The sequence below is a fragment of the Coregonus clupeaformis genome, chromosome 31 (genome assembly GCF_020615455.1).
Source record: "Coregonus clupeaformis isolate EN_2021a chromosome 31, ASM2061545v1, whole genome shotgun sequence".
Taxonomy (NCBI): Eukaryota; Metazoa; Chordata; class Actinopteri; order Salmoniformes; family Salmonidae; genus Coregonus; species Coregonus clupeaformis.
In genome coordinates, this window is record NC_059222.1 from 34,579,210 (window position 1) to 34,598,886 (window position 19,677).

The following is a 19,677-nucleotide window of genomic DNA, read 5'->3' on the forward strand; positions in this document are numbered from 1 at the left end:
AGACTACAAAAATCTATAGGACTAATAGTGAAATCTAATACAGTCATCAATGCAGGACCCACTCATTTCATTCATACTGACAAATAAGAAATGCCACATTATCCTAGAATGTAGGGTGAATGCAGAGCATCCTGCCTCAGACTGTCAGGATGTTCATTTTCTAGCTCACGAACTACATTCCTTTGCTGTGATGATTTATTTTATTCATTCTTGTCTCTCACGTTTGTTTCACATGATCTATTCAGCTCTCCTGTGTCCTGCTCCCAGAGATCAACCAAGTGCTATTCACCAAGCATGGGCTGATTCACTCACCTGTGAGGAGAACCATCCTACTGCAGTTTGAACTAGCTGTTTGAACACTATTTAGACATTGGGATCGCATATGCATTTGCCTGTTTTGTCTTACACAGTCTAGTGCATTTTAGAGTTGAAGAACACCCACTAAAGATACACGTGCTTGTTTGAGCATCTTAATTAATTATTGTCGCTCACTTTTGTCTCCCGTAATCTATTCACCAAGTCCTGCAGTTTGAACTAGCCCTGCCGTCACTATTTAGACATTGAGACCACATATGCATTTGCCTGTTGTATTTTCTTTGTGGATTTTGTCTTACACAGTCTAGTGCATTTTAGAGTTGAAGAACACCAACTACAGATACATGTGCTTGATTGAGCATCTCAAAGACTAAATTCATTGTAGAATCAGTTTAAGAGGTGACAAACAGATTATTTTTTACTATTGTAACATGCAGTGGGGATAATTCTATTGTCCCCGTCAGGAGCCCAGGCTTTTGCCATAGATGATAGAGTTCTCGTCTCTGCACCACTCAAGCTTTAGATTGCATTCTGCTAAGGCCCTTGTCTCTCTCTACATCGGTCAGCTACGTTGGTGACCAGGGTGGGATCCTTTCAATACACCTATGGGGCCTGGCCACATAAATGCTTCTAGAGAGAAGGGGGAATACTGAAGCATGCGTTGTTGACAGTTCTACAGTCTCCATCAGAGGCCCAGGCTTTTGGCATAGATAGAAAAGCTCTCATTTCTGGACTGCAACATTGTCAGATTGTACCCTCCACGGCACTTGATATACATTGATTGGTAGGTTACACTATATTTAGATACTTCAAATACTGCCTGAGACACTTTTTATATTTGTCTCTGTACTCAATAAATGGTGAAACACTATTTGTGATGGTGTTCTTTGTTCGAATATATATGCATGAAACGTACAGTACCAGTCAAAAGTTTGGACACACCTACTCATTCAAGGGTTTTTCTTTATTTTTACTATTTTATACATTGTAGAATAATAGTAAAGACATCAAAACTATGAAATAACACATATGGAATCATGTAGTAACCAAAAAAGTGTTAAACAAATCAAAATATATTTTATATTTGGGATTCTTCAAATAGCCACCCTTTGCCTCGATGACGCTTTGAACACTCTTGGCATTCTCTCAACCAGCTTCACCTGGAATGCTTTCCCAACAGTCTTGAAGGAGTTCCCACATATGCTGAGCACTTGTTGGCTGTTTTTCCTTCACTCTGCTGTCTGACTCATCCCAAACCATCTCAATTTGGTTGAGGTCGGGGGATTGAGGAGGCCAGGTCAGCTGATGCAGCACTCCATCACTCTCCTTCTTGGTAGAATAGCCCTTACACAGCCTAGAGGTGTGTTGGGCCATTGTCCTGTTGAAAAACAAATGATAGTCCCACTAAGCCCAAACCAGATGGGATGTCGTATCGCTGCAGAATGCTGTGGTAGCCATGCTGGTTAAGTATGCCTTGAATTCTAAATAAATCACAGACAGTGTCACCAGCAATGCACCCCTACACAATCACACCTCCTCCTCCATGCTTTACGGTGGGAACTACACATGCGGAGATCATCCGTTCACCTACACCGCATCTCACAAAGACACGGCGGTTGGAAACAAAAATCTCAAATTTGGACTCCAGACCAAAGGACACATTTCCACCGGTCTAATGTCCATTGCTTGTGTTTCTTGGTCCAAGCAGGTCTCTTCTTATTATTGGTGTCCTTTAGTAGTGGTTTCTTTGCAGCAGTTCGACCGCGAAGGCCTGATTCACACAGTCCCCTCTGAACAGTTGATGTTGAGATGTGTCTGTGACTTGAACTCTGTGAAGCATTTATTTGGGCTGCAATTTCTGAGGCTGGTAACTCTAATGAACTTATCCTCTGCAGCAGATGTAACTCTGGGTCTTCATTTCCTGTGGCGGTCCTCATGAGAGCCGGTTTCATCATAGCGCTTTATGTTTTTTGTGACTGCACTTGAAGAAACTTTCAAAGTTCTTGAAATGTTCCGTATTGACTGACCTTCATGTCTTAAATTAATGATGGACTGTCGTTTCTCTTTGCTTATTTGAGCTGTTCTTGCCATAATATGAACTTGGTCTTTTACCAAGACAATTCGTATTGCATGCTGCATATGTCAAGTGCATATTTATCTTATTTCAGTCTTTGGTAGCTAGCTAGCTATATATGTTCCTCTTCATCAGACAGCAGCTCGTGTTTTCACAAGAGGCTGTGTTTACATCATAGATAGAAGCAAGCCATTGGCTGCCTTCATCACGAGGGTTATGTACAGGAGTTCTGATTGGTTCCAAGTTTAGCAGTTCAGCAAATTTGCCTGAGCAGATAGTGTTGGAATATACTTTTTATGAGAAAATGTGCAAGAATTGAAGGTGCCAACAAATGTTATAGCCATCATAAGAATGATGCATGATGACAGGGATCGATCAACTTCACGTGCTTCGGCCCTCCACCTAAAAGGCATTGCTACAACAACATAAAAACAATATTTTCCTGCAGTTGCTACGTGAGAGTGTGTGTGTGTTTGTGTGTGTGTGTGCACGTGGGTGTGTGTTTGTGCACGTGAGGAGCACTGTTCTGCTAGGATGGAGATGGCTGGACAGAGACCTCAACCCACTCTGGCTCAAAAGCCTGAGACTTGTCTCTGTCTGTCTCTCTGTCTGTCTGTATGTCTGTCTCGCTGTCTCTGTCTGTCTCTCTGTCTCTGTCTGTCTCTCTGTCTCTGTCTGTCTGTCTGTCTCTGTCTGCCTGTCTCTCTGTCTGTCTCTCTGTCTCTCTCTCTGTCTTTCTGTCTTTCTCTGTCTGTCTGTCTCTCTGTCTGCTGTTGGAAATAGGTCCCGTGCAGGTTGGAACACCTAAAGGGTGTTCCAACCTGCACTGACTCACTAGTACCCAGTATACTGCAACCGAATTACCCAGCATCTGAATATATTAAACATGTATGTCTTTTCCCTATACTCTGACTTGACTGGCATGTCCCTGTGTGTGTTCAGTTCGTCAGGACGGTGGGTGGAGCCTGTGGTCTCCGTGGTCATCATGCTCGGTGACGTGTGGTGAGGGCCAGATCACCAGGATACGCCACTGCAATGCCCCCACACCACAACTGGGGGGCAAGGACTGTGAGGGCCAGGGGAGAGAGACACAGCGCTGTGAGGCCAAGCCCTGTCCAAGTGAGTATGGGGGGACAACACCGATAATGTAGTCTTAGAAATCCAAGACCTAGGGTGTATCCTGGAACATTGGTACAATGTGGGAGGCAACCAGTCTGTCTAGAGAGACTATAGGCACCTGGGTTCATTTTTGCTTTCTTTCGAATAATTTAGCTGTGCATTGATTGAGCTAGCCTCTTTCTTTTGAAAGAGAACAAATACTGTTTGTACCCAGTATAAAGTAGTTTGAACAAGTATTTTGGTCTGATTCATACCCACTTACCTGGATTTACAAACATGGAGAAGAAGAAGAGTTTTACACCTCTATCCACTCGTATAGAAGGGGCACCGTTCACATGCTAAACGTGCTAGACGTCTTTCATAGAACGTCAGGCTCAAATCAAATCGGCATGTGCCGTACTGCGGTAATCTGTCCACACAATGCTGAGAGTGCACTGGCCACTACAGAATGGATGCAAAGGGGTTGCATATTTCCTGTGTGTGACCGTAGGGCTACAACTACTACTGTAATTCTTTGCTACACTTTCTTACAGTAAAAGAGACTTGATAAGACAGTAATGTAAAGTAGTAAAACATCCTCTTGGACTCTTGGAAGACTAGCCCCCATTGTGATCTAAGAGATCAACAAATGTGATGGTCTACTAACTGTTTATTTAAAATCAAATCAAATGTATTGGTCACATACACATGGTTAGCAGATGTTATTGCGAGTGTAGCGAAATGCTTGTGCTTCTAGTTCCGACAGTGTAGCAATATCTAGCAAGTAATATCTAACAGTTCTACAACAAAAACCTAATACACACAAATCTAAGTAAAGGAATGGAAGAAGAATATATTTGTTGTCCATGTGCAGTTGACGGTGGTTGGGGACCGTGGTCGCCATGGGCGATCTGCTCGGCAACTTGTGGGGGTGGAGTTAAGGGTCGGACCCGTGTCTGTAACAGCCCCGAACCCCAGTACGGAGGCAAGAAGTGCCCCGGGGAGACCAACGACAGTAATGCCTGCAACAAACAAGACTGCCCTATCGGTGAGTGTGTGTGTGTTTGTGTGTGTGTGTGTGTGTGTTTGTATGTATGTGTGTGTGCGTGCGTGTGTGTCCCATTCAGCACCTCTGACCCAACCCCTCATCCCTTTCTCTCTCCCTTTGAGTTATTTTAACCTTCCCTCACTCCCTTTGAGTTTTTCCAATTCATTCTAGCATTCCAGTTGAGTTATTATTTCAAATTTCAACATTCCTGTGATAAGTGCTGTGAGATTGGCCTCCAGGCAAATTTTTGTCAAATATTTGTGCTGATAACAAAGTCTGGAAGGATGTGTTTTGCCATTAGCTAATGGTAACCTTGTGAATGGGCAACAAGCTTTGAAAGCACTGAAACCTGCTAACTTTGAGAGAAATGAAGACAGCAACCTGAAGTGAACCACCTGAACAAACTGGGGAAGCTGAATGTCAATATTCTAAATATACCAATAAACAAATGTCCAAACGTAGCTGTATTAGTCCTGGTTCTCTTCACTATCACTATCTCCCGAGTGGCGCAGTGGTCTAAGGCACTGCATCGCAGTGCTAGCTGTGCCACTAGAGATCCTTTTTCGAATCCAGGCTCTGTCATAGCCGGCCGTGACCGGGAGACCCATTGGGCGGCGCCCAATTGGCCCAGCGTCGTCCAGGGTAGGGGAGGGAATGGCCGGCAGGGATGTAGCTCAGTTGGTAGAGCATGGCGTTTGCAACGCCAGGGTTGTGGGTTTGATTCCCACGGGGGGCCAGTATGAAGAAAAACAATTAATAATGTAAGTCGCTCTGGATAAGAGCGTCTGCTAAATGACTAAAATGTAAATGTATAACCAGTCGCCAACAAATTATGGAGAATAGCTTCCCTTCACATGGTTGCTTTAGTTATAACTCTTTTATAACTCTGTTAAAACACTTTTCTAACCAATGCATTATTGTTCCCTGTCAGACGGTTGTCTGTCTAACCCATGCTTCGGAGGAGTGGACTGTAACAGCGCCCCCGACGGATCCTGGGAGTGTGGGCTATGCCCTCTCGGTTTCCGTGGCAACGGAACCCACTGCGAAGATGTCAACGAGGTAATTTTGGGTTAAAGAAGCATGTTACACAAGTCAGATACTTGGTTAACCCACTAACTAATGGTTAACCCTAACACTAACCTTAGCCCTTAATACATTTTCATCCCCAGGCTATGCCTAACCATTACCTTTGGATCTTCCTTTACTCATTCATATTCATGACCTATTACCCTACTTAGAATGTAAATCTCATTCTGATCCTCTTCCTCCACAGTGTCACATGTTCTCTGATCGATCGGTTTGATTGATTTTATGATTGATTGATTTAATATAATCTACTTCTGATCCTCTTCCTCCTCCGTGTCACATGGTCTCTGCTCTCTGATTGATTGATTAATTGATTGATTGATTGATTTTATCTGCTCCTCTTCCTCCTCAGTGTGACATGGTATCTGACGTATGCTTTAAAGCTGGTGGAGCATTGCGTTGCGTCAACACAGACCCAGGGTTTCACTGTCTGGCCTGCCCACCCCGCTACAAGGGAACGCAGCCCTTCGGCATGGGGGTGGAGGCTGCCAAGAAGAACAAACAGGTACGTCTGTTTCACTCTACATCGGTTTTAGGTCTAGTGTATTATTTAGACTGCATTTACACCGTTGCTGACCTCTGTATAAAATTGAGCACACAGCCATGCAATCTCCGTAGACAAACATTGGCAGTAGAATGGCCTTACTGAAGAACTCAGTGACTTTCAACATGGCACGGTCATAGGATGCCACCTTTCCAACAAGTCAGTTCGTCAAAAGTTCTGCACTGCTAGAGCTGCCCTGGTCAACTGTAAGTGCTGTTATTGTGAAATGTCTAGGAGCAACAACGGCTCAGCCGCAAAGTGGTAGGCCACACAAGCTCACAGAACAGGACGGCCGAGTGCTGAAGCGCATAGCGTGTAAAAATCGCCTGTCCTCTGTTGCAACACTCACTACCAATTTCCAAACTGCCTCTGGAAGCAACATCAGCAGAATAACTGTTCGTTGGGAGCTTCATGAAATGGGTTTCCATGGCCAAGCAGCTGCACACAAGCCTAAGATCACTGTGCACAATGCCAAGTGACGGCTGGAGTGGTGTAAAGCTCACCGCCATTGGACTCTGGAGCAGTGGAAACACGTTCTCTGGAGTGATGAATCACGCTTCACCATCTGGCAGTCCGACGGACAAATCTGGGTTTGGCGGATGCCAGGAGAACACTAATAATAATAATAATAATAATATGCCATTTAGCAGACGCTTTTATCCAAAGCGACTTACAGTCATGCGTGCATACATTTTTTTGTGTATGGGTGGTCCCGGGGATCGAACCCACTACCTTGGCGTTATAAGCGCCGTGCTCTACCAGCTGAGCTACAGAGGACCAATGCATAGTGCCAACAGTAAAGTTTGGTGGAGGAGGAATAATGGTCTGGGGCTGTTTTTCATGGTTCAGGCTAGGCCCCTTAGTTCCAGTGAAGGGAAATCTTAACGCTACAGTGTACAATGACATTCTAGACGATTCTGTGCTTCCAACTTTGTGGCAACATTTTGGGGAAGGCCCTTTCCTGTTTCAGCATGACAATGCCCCCGTGCACAAAGCGAGGTCCATACAGAAATGGTTTGTCGAGATCGGCGTGGAAGAACTTGACTGGCCTGCACAGAGCCCTGACCTCAACTCCATCGAACACCTCCCCAACTGTGAGCCAGGCCTAATCGCCCAACATCAGTGATTTATTAGTGGCCCCGCGTTTTTAGAATGTGAGTGTACACTCTGCTGCAAGGGTGGACTCCGGGCCACCATGCATGAACATGACACACCTTGCCCCTGTATCAGGAGAGAGAGAGGGAGAATGGCGGTAGAAGAGTTATGAAGCTGTAGTATATATATATATATAATATATAAATTATTGCAAACATCTGCTATACTTCTCTCTTCATATTTCACATCTGCTTGGTGTTACAGTATGAGTGGAGGTCTTAGGTGGGATGAAAACTATAAAGTTACGTGTATGTCTCTTTAATGTTGTTGTCTATGTTGTTATCTACGTTTGCACTCTAGCAACACATGTATTACTTTTTAATGCGGTTCTGTCATGTCAATAGCTACTTCCCACTGGGCACACACTGGTTGAATCAACGTTGTTTCCACGTAATATCTATGAAATTACGTCGAACCAACGTGGAATAGACGTTGGCAACATCTGTAGTGGCATACATACATTGTTTCTGCTTTGAAACCATGATAACTGATTTCACATACAGATTCCTTGTTGGAAAGTTGAATCATTTCGCTACACCACTCCACTACCCAATAGACCTGGGTTCAAATACTATTTAAAATAATTTACAATACTTTATCTGGTCTTGATTGAGCTTGCCTGTCACAATGGAACCAATGGAATAGTCACAAAACTACAAACGCCTGCCATCTGGCACTCCAGACAGGCTAAAGCAAACACTCAAAGTATTTGAAAGATCTCAAATAGTATTTGAACCTAGATCTGCTGTTCTGCCCTAACATTGCATAACAGGCCTACTGAATCATTGGTTTGTAACTGGCTTTTAAAAACTGGTCCGGCTCTGATCCTAGGCCAACATCATACAAATTGATTTGAGAAAACGGGAAAGGAGAATTGTCTCATAGCAGGCCTCTGTTTCCCAAAGCTGATGAATGAAAGAAAGGCCTTGTTATTGGTCATCACGTAACAGTGTTGTAATGTTGTACCATATGAGCACACGGAGTGGCATCCAATTACTTCCTAATGATGGACATCTGTAGCCATAGAGATACAACAGTGTTGTCTTTGATTCTCTTGCCATTGCTACATAAAACACTGTAGCAGAATGCACAAGGCACAGGGGTCATGGCGGAGCAGGGGTCATATGGGGTCAGAAATAGAGCCCTCACATATAACACAACATTACAAGACATGACATAACATGACATCTGAGAATACACTTCACCCCAAGAAATGAGACTCACTGATTTACTGAACTTTTACCATGTTCTTCCTTAGGAAATGGAAATATTATTTAATGTCTACCTGACTCTCTCTCTCTCTCTCTCTCTCTCTCTCTCTCTCTCTCTCTCTCTCTCTCTCTCTCTCTCTCTCTCTCTCTCTCTCTCTCTCTCTCTCTCTCTCTCTCTCTCTCTCTCTCTCTCTCTCTCTGTCTCTCTGTCTCTCTGTCTCTCTGTCTCTCTGTCTCTCTCTCTCGCTCTCTCTCTCTCTCTCTCTCTCCCACCCTATCTCTCTCTCTCTCTCTCTCTCTCCCACCCTATCTCTCTCTCTCTCTCTCTCTCTCTCCAGGTCTGCGAGCCAGAGAACCCCTGCAAAGACAAGACCCACAACTGTCACCGGTCCTCAGAGTGTATCTACCTCAGCCACTTTAGTGACCCCATGTACAAGTGTGAGTGCAGGATCGGCTACGCTGGTGATGGCTTCATCTGTGGAGAGGACTCAGACCTGGATGGATGGCCTAATCAGAACCTGGTGTGTGGCGCCAACGCCACCTATCACTGCAGAAAGGTAACAGACCCTAACTTTATGTTCTCTGTGGGCCACTTTCCTGGATACAGAGTAAGCCTAGTCCCTAGTCCCAAATTAAATATGCACTCTTTGTATAATTTCAGCAAGTAGTTTTGAAAGTGGTGCTCACGAGCCAAAACGGGTCCCTGTTTTTTTTGGTGTGATATGTTACGAATTTTGAAATTTGTATGATAACATACATATTTTGCATTTCTTGTGCTTAAGATTGTGGAGTGCATTTTTAAGTCTAGACCTTCCTGGAATAAAAAGGGCTTTCAATTGAGATTATCAATTGAGCATACACTTTAGTCCAGGACTAGGCTAAATCTTATTAAGTCCAGGAAACTGTCCTAATAACATTTATCCTCAATACCAGACCTGCAGATTTTCCACATTTTCTAATCTTACAGAATGACAATCTTTGACATTTTTCTTCCTGTGGCTATTTCTAAAACTGTTTCCATTTATTTATCCATCTTTAACAGGATAACTGCCCCAACCTGCCTAACTCTGGACAGGAAGATTTTGACAAAGACGGCCAGGGAGACGCTTGTGACCAGGATGATGACAACGATGGAATCATGGATGAAAGAGTAAGATACCTTTTATAAGGCAAATGGATGAAAAGATTCAGTAACTCTTGGTACAATCTTAGAAAAAAAGGTGCTATCTAGAACCTAAAGGGTTCTACATGGGACCAAAAAGGGTTCTACCTGGAACCAAAAATAGTTATCCTATGGCGACAGCCGAAGAATCGTTTTGGAACCCTTTTTTCTAAGAGTGTAGGACAATGGAAGTTTGCTTCAGAGGTCAATGTTTTATTGTTAAAACCAACACATTTTTCTGCAAATGCCTTCATCAGGGTATTTAGATGAATTCAATAGGGAATCAAAAGCCCTCTCCAAATAAATGGACGCTCTAATAATACCCATTTTGCTGCTCTCTCTCCTCAGGACAACTGTCCTCTCCTGTACAACCCCAGACAGTTTGACTTGATGCTCTCTCTCTCTCTCTCCTCAGGACAACTGTCCTCTCCTGTACAACCCCAGACAGTTTGACTTGATGCTCTCTCTCTCTCTCTCCTCAGGACAACTGTCCTCTCCTGTACAACCCCAGACAGTTTGACTTGATGCTCTCTCTCTCCTCAGGACAACTGTCCTCTAATGTACAACCCCAGACAGTTTGACTTGATGCTCTCTCTCTCTCTCTCCTCAGGACAACTGTCCTCTAATGTACAACCCCAGACAGTTTGACTTGATGCTCTCTCTCTCTCTCTCCTCAGGACAACTGTCCTCTCCTGTACAACCCCAGACAGTTTGACTTGATGCTCTCTCTCTCTCTCTCTCCTCAGGACAACTGTCCTCTCCTGTACAACCCCAGACAGTTTGACTTGATGCTCTCTCTCTCTCTCTCCTCAGGACAACTGTCCTCTCCTGTACAACCCCAGACAGTTTGACTTGATGCTCTCTCTCTCCTCAGGACAACTGTCCTCTAATGTACAACCCCAGACAGTTTGACTTGATGCTCTCTCTCTCTCTCTCCTCAGGACAACTGTCCTCTAATGTACAACCCCAGACAGTTTGACTTGATGCTCTCTCTCTCTCTCTCCTCAGGACAACTGTCCTCTAATGTACAACCCCAGACAGTTTGACTTGATGCTCTCTCTCTCTCTCTCTCCTCAGGACAACTGTCCTCTAATGTACAACCCCAGACAGTTTGACTTTGATAAGGATGATGTGGGGGATCGTTGTGACAACTGCCCCTACGAACACAACCCTGCCCAGATCGACACCGACCACAACGGGGAAGGAGATGCCTGTGCTGTCGACATTGATGGAGATGGTACTAGCCTTTTATTAGCAAGTTACTAAACATGATACATTGCTGTATTATAGTGATATTTAGTGAAAACAGGGAAAGGCTCCTTCAACTCTTATAACTTTTATATGCCCTCTAATATATTATTTAAAAGTCATTCATTTGTATTGCTATTGACAGTAGTTGGCTCTGAACTAGACATGACATTTAAAAAATACTGAATGGATTATTGCAGGATAGTAAATCAAGTGATTGATTAGCATTAGTTACTTCTACGGCACGGAACGCGAAATGCCACATGCAAGCACAGGCAAGCAAATATCTAGGATTATGACTAAAGATGTGTCCTGCACACATGATATTACCGCTGCACGTTGTTTAATGTCCATTTCGCTTTTCCATTAGAAATCCTAAACGAGCAAGACAACTGCCCGTACGTGTACAACAATGACCAGAAGGACACTGACATGGATGGAGTTGGTGACCAGTGTGACAACTGTCCTCTGCTACACAACCCTGACCAGGTAAGAATGAAGAACAGTCACTTTGCCTTTTGTGTAATTAGGGTTGCAAAATTCCAGAAACACTCCCCAAATTCCCAGGTTTCCCAGAAATTCCCAGTTGGAGGATTTGGATGACCTCCCTCCTTGCAACCGGGGTTTCTGGAAAACATTTGGAAAAGTTCTGGGAAATGTTGTTAACATGTAACCCTCTCCTGTCCTCTCCTGTCCTGTCCTCTCCTGTTCTCTCCTCTCTAACAGGCTGACACAGACAATGACCTTGTAGGAGACCAGTGTGACAACAACCAAGACATTGATGAAGACGGTCACCAGAATAACCTGGACAACTGTCCTTACGTCGCCAACTCCAACCAGGCAGACCACGATAAGGATGGCAAGGGGGACGCCTGTGACTTCGACGATGACAATGACGGTATCCCTGACGATAGGGACAACTGTAGATTGACACCCAACAAAGATCAACTGGACTCTGATGGTAAGGGGGAAAACACACACACACATACCATGCATCAGCATGTTGAATACCCTCACGCCCGTGAAGAATGATGTGACTGTAGCTGCCTGAGGAGGAATTAGTCTCCAGTAGCTGTAGGTTGATTTGCGACTTCTGTAATAGCCCTTTATACAGTACCATAGATAATATAATATAATATGCCATTTAGCAGACGCTTTTATCCAAAGCGACTTACAGTCATGCATGCATACATTTTTGGTGTATGGGTGGTCCCGGGGATCGAACCCACTACCTTGGCGTTACAAGCGCCGTGCTCTACCAGCTGAGCTACAGAGGACCACATACCAGATACTACCGAACATCACACAGAGGGTTGCTTGTGATACAGGAATCTCCTGTTGAGGCTTCCCTGCACTTGTCCACCATAAAACACACATTGAAGAACCTATTGCCCTCCTTTTTACATTCATATTTGTTTATATAGGTCAACATGCTATGTCCCATTTCCCTGTAAACTATAGCTACTACTAAAACACCGGCGGTGTATGATAGAGGAATAAAGTTTCCCTGTATCTGCCCACCATAAAAAACACATGGGGTGCCTTTTACCTCTTAACCACCTCATATCTTTACAGTTCAATATGCCATGTTCCATTTCCCTCTTTCTCTCTACAAAATGTGAAGTATGGTGGGCGGTTTAGAAGTAGTGTATGCACATCCAGGAACTTGCAGGTGCGGGGTACAAAAAGTGAACTGATTAAAGAAATATAGATATCTGTACACTGTTGAATTGTTGAATCCTCCTGCAGTTTTATTGTGCAAGTGCAAGTGTGGTGGGTGGGTCAGACAGTGAAGAGTTAACAAAAAGGGGTATATCTGGGTCAGGGTTGATGACATCATTAGCATATGACTTTATCGTGCGGAGCGGGAACCGGTGAGGGCATCATCCGCCAGCCAGCCACCCAGCCGCCAGGCCATTAATTTTTATTTCCGAAGGGGGCATCTGAGCTCGCTTGCTCTTGATTAATCCACAGTGCCCAATTTCAATTTTATCATGCAGGGTTACCTGAAGTTTGTTTAGCTGGCTTTAACTAGAAGCAGGCTGTGTGGAGACAGGGAGAGGTAGGGAACTAGAGAGTGAGAGAGAGCGATGGAGAAAGAGACAGGGAGAGAGAGAGGGAGAGAGAGGGAACTAGAGAGCGAGAGAGAGCGATGGAGAAAGAGAGAGAGAGAGGGAGAAAGAGAATGAGATACTTCTCAAGGAAAAACCCTCGAGCCAGATCCCTTTACCCTCTTCACACCTCATCAGAACGTGTTTATTTGATAGAATCAAGTCAGCCCCCTGTGCAATAACAAGAGAGTAGAGGAGAAAGATGAGGAAACAGGCTTTACAGCTCGCTGGCGACTTCCCTTTGGTCTGTATTATGAGTATGTTTCTAACAGGCTATGGCCTCAACCATCTGCACGGCATGCAGATGGCTGAGACTCCTTATTGGACTTGGCGGACATATTAACATTTACAGGAATTGCGATTATTTTTATGTAAACTTGGTAGAGTGAGTGAAAAGTCTACCTTCCCTGTGGTAGGACTGTTGCAACATTATTGCTAGTGTGGAGACTAGAGAGTTATATAGGCCTACTGTAGTCACCAATCGTTCCATTAAAAAGGAATAGGAGAGCAACAACCAAATGAATTCATGGTGCTCTTTTATTCATAAAATAATCTGACACGTTTTGACCATAGTCTTTGTCAAAGTTCTCACACTAGGCCTCTGTATTTTAACCCAACATCTTCCATTCTTCTATCAACAGGCGACGGTAGAGGCGACGCCTGCAAAGACGACTTTGACAACGACAACATCCCGGACATCCTTGATGTGTGTCCTGAGAACAACGCCGTCAGCGTCACAAACTTCCGGAAGTTTCAGATGGTGCACCTGGACCCCAAGGGAACAACGCAGATCGACCCCAACTGGGTGGTTAGACATCAGGGCAAGGAGCTGGTACAGACCGTCAACTCTGACCCTGGCATTGCTGTTGGTGAGTAGGATACAACCTCAATATGTAGTCCCTATACTGCCGTAAAAGAGATAAAAATATTAGCAATAGATTAGAGATATTTAATTCACTACAGTTTAGATACAGTGGGGGGAAAAAGTATTTAGTCAGCCACCAATTGTGCAAGTTCTCCCACTTAAAAAGATGAGAGAGGCCTGTAATTTCCATCATAGGTACACGTCAACTATGACAGACAAAATGAGAATAAAAATCCAGAAAATCACATTGTAGGATTTTATGAATTTATTTGCAAATTATGGTGGAAAATAAGTATTTGGTCAATAACAAAAGTTTCTCAATACTTTGTTATATACCCTTTGTTGGCAATGACACAGGTCAAACGTTTTCTGTAAGTCTTCACAAGGTTTTCACACACTGTTGCTGGTATTTTGGCCCATTCCTCCATGCAGATCTCCTCTAGAGCAGTGATGTTTTGGGGCTGTCGCTGGGCAACACGGACTTTCAACTCCCTCCAAAGATTTTCTATGGGGTTGAGATCTGGAGACTGGCTAGGCCACTCCAGGACCTTGAAATGCTTCTTACGAAGCCACTCCTTCGTTGCCCGGGCGGTGTGTTTGGGATCATTGTCATGCTGAAAGACCCAGCCACGTTTCATCTTCAATGCCCTTGCTGATGGAAGGAGGTTTTCACTCAAAATCTCACAATACATGGCCCCATTCATTCTTTCCTTTACACGGATCAGTCGTCCTGGTCCCTTTGCAGAAAAACAGCCCCAAAGCATGATGTTTCCACCCCCATGCTTCACAGTAGGTATGGTGTTCTTTGGATGCAACTCAGCATTCTTTGTCCTCCAAACACGACGAGTTGAGTTTTTACCAAAAAGTTATATTTTGGTTTCATCTGACCATATGACATTCTCCCAATCCTCTTCTGGATCATCCAAATGCACTCTAGCAAACTTCAGACGGGCCTGGACATGTACTGGCTTAAGCAGGGGGACACGTCTGGCACTGCAGGATTTGGGTCCCTGGCGGCGTAGTGTGTTACTGATGGTAGGCTTTGTTACTTTGGTCCCAGCTCTCTGCAGGTCATTCACTAGGTCCCCCCGTGTGGTTCTGGGATTTTTGCTCACCGTTCTTGTGATCATTTTGACCCCACGGGGTGAGATCTTGCGTGGAGCCCCAGATCGAGGGAGATTATCAGTGGTCTTGTATGTCTTCCATTTCCTAATAATTGCTCCCACAGTTGATTTCTTCAAACCAAGCTGCTTACCTATTGCAGATTCAGTCTTCCCAGCCTGGTGCAGGTCTACAATTTTGTTTCTGGTGTCCTTTGACAGCTCTTTGGTCTTGGCCATAGTGGAGTTTGGAGTGTGACTGTTTGAGGTTGTGGACAGGTGTCTTTTATACTGATAACAAGTTCAAACAGGTGCCATTAATACAGGTAACGAGTGGAGGACAGAGGAGCCTCTTAAAGAAGAAGTTACAGGTCTGTGAGAGCCAGAAATCTTGCTTGTTTGTAGGTGACCAAATACTTATTTTCCACCATCATTTGCAAATAAATTCATTAAAAATCCTGGATTTTTTTTCCTCGTTTTGTCTGTCATAGTTGACGTGTACCTATGATGAAAATTACAGGCCTCTCTCATCTTTTTAAGTGGGAGAACTTGCACAATTGGTGGCTGACTAAATACTTTTTTTCCCCCACTGTATGTGTAGAATGTCAACTCTGACCCTGTCATCACAGTGGGCGAGTAGAGCAGGACAACCTTACCTCTGATATTTTCATGTATTCCCTTGTAGGGTAGCAAAATTCAAGAAACTCTCCCAGTTCCCAGATTTTACAGAAGTCCCAGATTCTCTCCCTGCTTATTCCCTCCTGATTCCAGGAATCCGCAATCTGGATTTTAGGAGATTTTCAATCCTATACAGTTAGGGCATATTTTACCATATGCAAGATATCAAACTATTTCCATTATCTATAAATATTGTGAGGAGCAGAAGTATTATTCAAATGTGTGTGTCCCACCAACCATCCTAAGTATTCACTTTTTCTGTTCCACCATCCTAGGCTTTGATGAGTTCAACGCGGTGGACTTCAGTGGTACCTTCTACGTGAACACGGACCGGGATGACGACTACGCAGGCTTTGTGTTCGGCTACCAGTCTAGCGGCCGCTTCTACGTGGTGATGTGGAAGCAGATCACTCAGACCTACTGGGAAGATAAACCCTCCAAGGCCTTCGGTATCTCTGGTGTCTCCCTTAAGGTGGTCAACTCAACCACAGGCACAGGGGAGAACCTGAGAAACGCCCTGTGGCACACAGGCAACACAAAAAATCAGGTATGCTAAGATCCAAGTTATAATTTCGTAGAGCCAAAAAATCATATGGTTTCTCTGGTTTAGCCACACCCTCTATTAAGCAATATTTCAATCAGCCAGTCAAATGTATAAAGTAATCATAGATCATAGATCTTCACTAATTCGATTTTTCCTTCTCTGTTGTCCACAGGTGCGCACTCTGTGGCACGACCCAAAGAACATTGGCTGGAAGGATTACACAGCCTACAGGTGGCACCTCATCCACAGACCCAAGACTGGATTCATCAGGTGAGCAGGTCTAGCCTAAGGCCTAGGCTTTAGCTCAGTGGGCTAATACAGTCTTGTGGTATGTAGGAGACCCGGGATTGAATCCAGTCGATCACACCCATTGCACTTTCCTCAGTAACCGTCTGAAAATACTTTTTATGATAATATACTATAGGTTAAGCTGTTAAGCAGGGTGTTTTGTTCATAGTGTGCTTTGTCCAAATGTACAGCACTCCAAGTGATCATTTTCAATCATTAATTTATTGTCTTGTTGTTTTTATGTAGGGTTGTGGTTTATGAAGGAAAACAGATCTTGGCAGACTCAGGACCAGTGTACGACAAGACGTTTGCTGGAGGACGGTTAGGCCTGTTTGTCTTCTCCCAGGAACTGGTCTTCTTCTCCGATCTCAAATATGAGTGTAGAGGTGAGTCCTGTAGCTAGAAGCACCATTCTAGTTTGGTCCCAGATCTGTTTGTGCTGTCTTGCTAACTCCGATGGTGTCACTCTAATTACCATAGGAGTTGGCACAAACAGAACTGGTACCAGGCTAGTACAGTCCATGGTTTGTGAAAAGAATGGTTGGTTGGTAATTGTGGAAGAGATCTCTTCTTTTTGGGAGACAAAATGCAGATGAAGGGGTAAAAAAAGTGTTTTTAAAACCTTCAAAATCTTTTCCAATACTCAGATAAGCTGGAGTTTCCAACTGTGTTGTCCATCAGGTAACAAAAAGACACTGAAGTCACGCTTTTGTTTCTGCTCGTCTCCTTGCCTGGTTCCAATGACCTAGACACTTAGGGCTCTATTCAATCTGTATCACTGAAGCGTTACAGATTACGTGATAGAAATGTAAAGGTAATTTCCGATTGAGCCAACATATACAGCGTTTACCGGGAATGCAGTCTCAGCTAATGCGGGCACATTGCCTTTAAATTTAAATCACGCTGTAATGCTGAATTTCGGCTATATAGATTTAATAGAGCCCTTATACTATGTTGCGTGTATACTGTATGTGTGTGGGTGTGGGTGTGGGTGTGGGTGTGGGTGTGGGTGTGTGTGTGTGTGTGTGTGTGTGTGTGTTTGTAACACTTTGTGAGAGGTCTGGTGTGTGTTCTTAAAGGGTTTCAAGTGCTACTTTGATCCCAAATACAAGAATACTGCTTGTTCACACTTTACTGTATTGAACACACAATGCTCCACCGGTTGCTGTATTGTTGGCTATATTCCCAGAACCATATTGTGTATGTATACGGCTGTATACTGTATATAGGTTACTCTATATACTGTATGACTCTGGATATGCTGTTATTCCTTAGCTTTGTTGTTATAAATGTGCTTAGAATAAATAATCATACTATTTCTCCTGTTTTCACTAGATAACTGAACAGCGTTGGATGTGAAAACTTCAAATGGCTGAAGACACTAAACCACATAACCTGATCACCAGCCTTTTGCTGATTCGTTCGTCATTTCAACCAATGAAATGGAGCTTCAGCTTCACCCCTCCAAAGTATTTTTGCCTCTAACTTTCCATTGAAGGGGCAGCCGAGGCCTTTTCCAGTTTTTCTGAGTGCCTTATGTGAAAAGACATTTCCTTGAGAAATGAAAACCGATGACAAATGAAAAAGGCCTTGTGGACAAATGAAAAAGGTCTTGGCGTAACCGATGTTGACAACATATTATAGGGATTATTTGTACAACCACTTTTGTGCTTTACTCTGATTTTTCTCCTAACTTTCTATAGCTTTACATTAACAAAAGTAAATATACAATTCTTGTTACTCTATAAATATTGATATTGTTTGTGCTGGAATAGAGAGCAACTTGAGGCTAAGTACAATGTACAGTAAAGGTGTCTGGGTTGCTTAGCAACTAAAGGTATCTGTATTGACCTCAGCAGTTTCAGCCATGCAGTGAAAAATTGGATCAATTTTAATATTAACTGCCAAATATCTGCCAAACTCTTAATCAATACCAAAGCACACTGATGTACGTTGCTAACTTGAACAAAGTTCTTAATTTTTGTATTGTTTCTTATACCCCCAGAATGCAGTTTTGTTAAAAGGGTCTTCAGTTACTCATTTAAAATGTTTGTCAAACTCTAAAAAGGTTGACCGTGAGACCGTCTTATAGCATTTTAAAGTACTTTGGGATGAAGATGTTTATACTAAGTTTGTATTATAATTTCTTCTGTAAATTATTATCATGAGTTTATGTCTTGTTTGTTTGTTTGTTTTGTTTGTTTGCTTTTTTGTTAGAGATTGTAAATAATTTATTTATTTGTTTACACTGACGAAATTTCACAATTGAAGATTGTTGGATATCAACATAAAAATTTCTCAAACATCAAGATAAAAATACACTATCACAAACTTTGTGTACTATGCAGTGTTATGTCATGTATTATACTGAACAAAACATTTAAAAAACGCAACATGCAACAATTTTATTGATTTTACTGAGTTACAGTTCATATGAGGAAATCAGTCAATTGAAATAAGTTAAATAGGCCCTAATCTATGGATTTCACATGACTAGGAATACAGATGTTGGTCACAGATACCTTAAAAAAAGGGGCCTCACAATGGGCCTTAGGATCTCGTCATAGTATTTTTGTGTATTCAAATTGCCATCGATAAAATGCAATTGTGTTCGTTGTCCGTAGCTTATGCCTGCCCATACCATAACCCCACCGCCACCATGGGGCACTCTGTTCACAATGTTGACATAAGCATACCATAACCCTGACGCCATACACGTGGTCTGCGGTTGTGAGGTTAGTTGTATGTACTGCCAAATTCCCTAAAATGACTTTGGAGGTGGCTTACGGTAGAGAAATGAACATTCAATTCTGTGGCAACAGCTCTGGTGGACATTCCTGCAGTCAGCATGCCAACTGCATGCTTCCTCAAAACTTGAGACATCTGTGGCATTGTGTTGTGTGACAAAACTGCCCATTTTAGAGTGGCCTTTTATTGTCCCCAGCACAAGGTGCACCTGTGTAATGTTCATGCTTTTTAATCAGCTTATTGATATGCCACACCTGTCAAGTGGATGGATTATCTTGACAAAGGAGAAATGCTCACTAACAGGGACGTAAACAAATTTGTGCAAAACATTTGAGAGAAATAAGCTTTTAGTGCGTATGGAAAATGTCTGGGATATTTTATTTCAGCTCATGAAACATGGGA

General features: G+C 43.3%; 1 protein-coding gene across 3 annotated transcripts in view; it reads left to right on the forward strand.

The window, feature by feature from the left end:
• thbs2a (thrombospondin 2a) overlaps positions 1-18,961 on the forward strand; it is a 32,020-nt gene extending 13,059 nt beyond the window's left edge. The window contains exons 9-23 of one of the 3 annotated variants that reach the window (XM_041849894.2): positions 3,332-3,508; positions 4,362-4,535; positions 5,467-5,594; positions 5,974-6,126; positions 8,870-9,088; positions 9,574-9,681; positions 10,771-10,930; positions 11,312-11,430; positions 11,668-11,902; positions 13,694-13,921; positions 15,971-16,242; positions 16,412-16,509; positions 16,774-16,913; positions 17,175-17,208; positions 17,863-18,961. In XM_041849894.2, coding sequence (XP_041705828.1) covers positions 3,332-3,508; positions 4,362-4,535; positions 5,467-5,594; positions 5,974-6,126; positions 8,870-9,088; positions 9,574-9,681; positions 10,771-10,930; positions 11,312-11,430; positions 11,668-11,902; positions 13,694-13,921; positions 15,971-16,242; positions 16,412-16,509; positions 16,774-16,913; positions 17,175-17,208; positions 17,863-17,866 — 2,249 coding nt within the window. In that variant the 3' untranslated portion in view covers positions 17,867-18,961. Of the gene's footprint in view, positions 1-3,331; positions 3,509-4,361; positions 4,536-5,466; positions 5,595-5,973; positions 6,127-8,869; positions 9,089-9,573; positions 9,682-10,236; positions 10,746-10,770; positions 10,931-11,311; positions 11,431-11,667; positions 11,903-13,693; positions 13,922-15,970; positions 16,243-16,411; positions 16,510-16,773; positions 16,914-17,174; positions 17,209-17,862 lie in introns of those variants that run through there. The other 2 variants (XM_041849896.2, XM_041849897.2) reach the window with 2 other exon arrangements.
• The last annotated feature ends 716 nt before the right edge of the window (positions 18,962-19,677 follow it).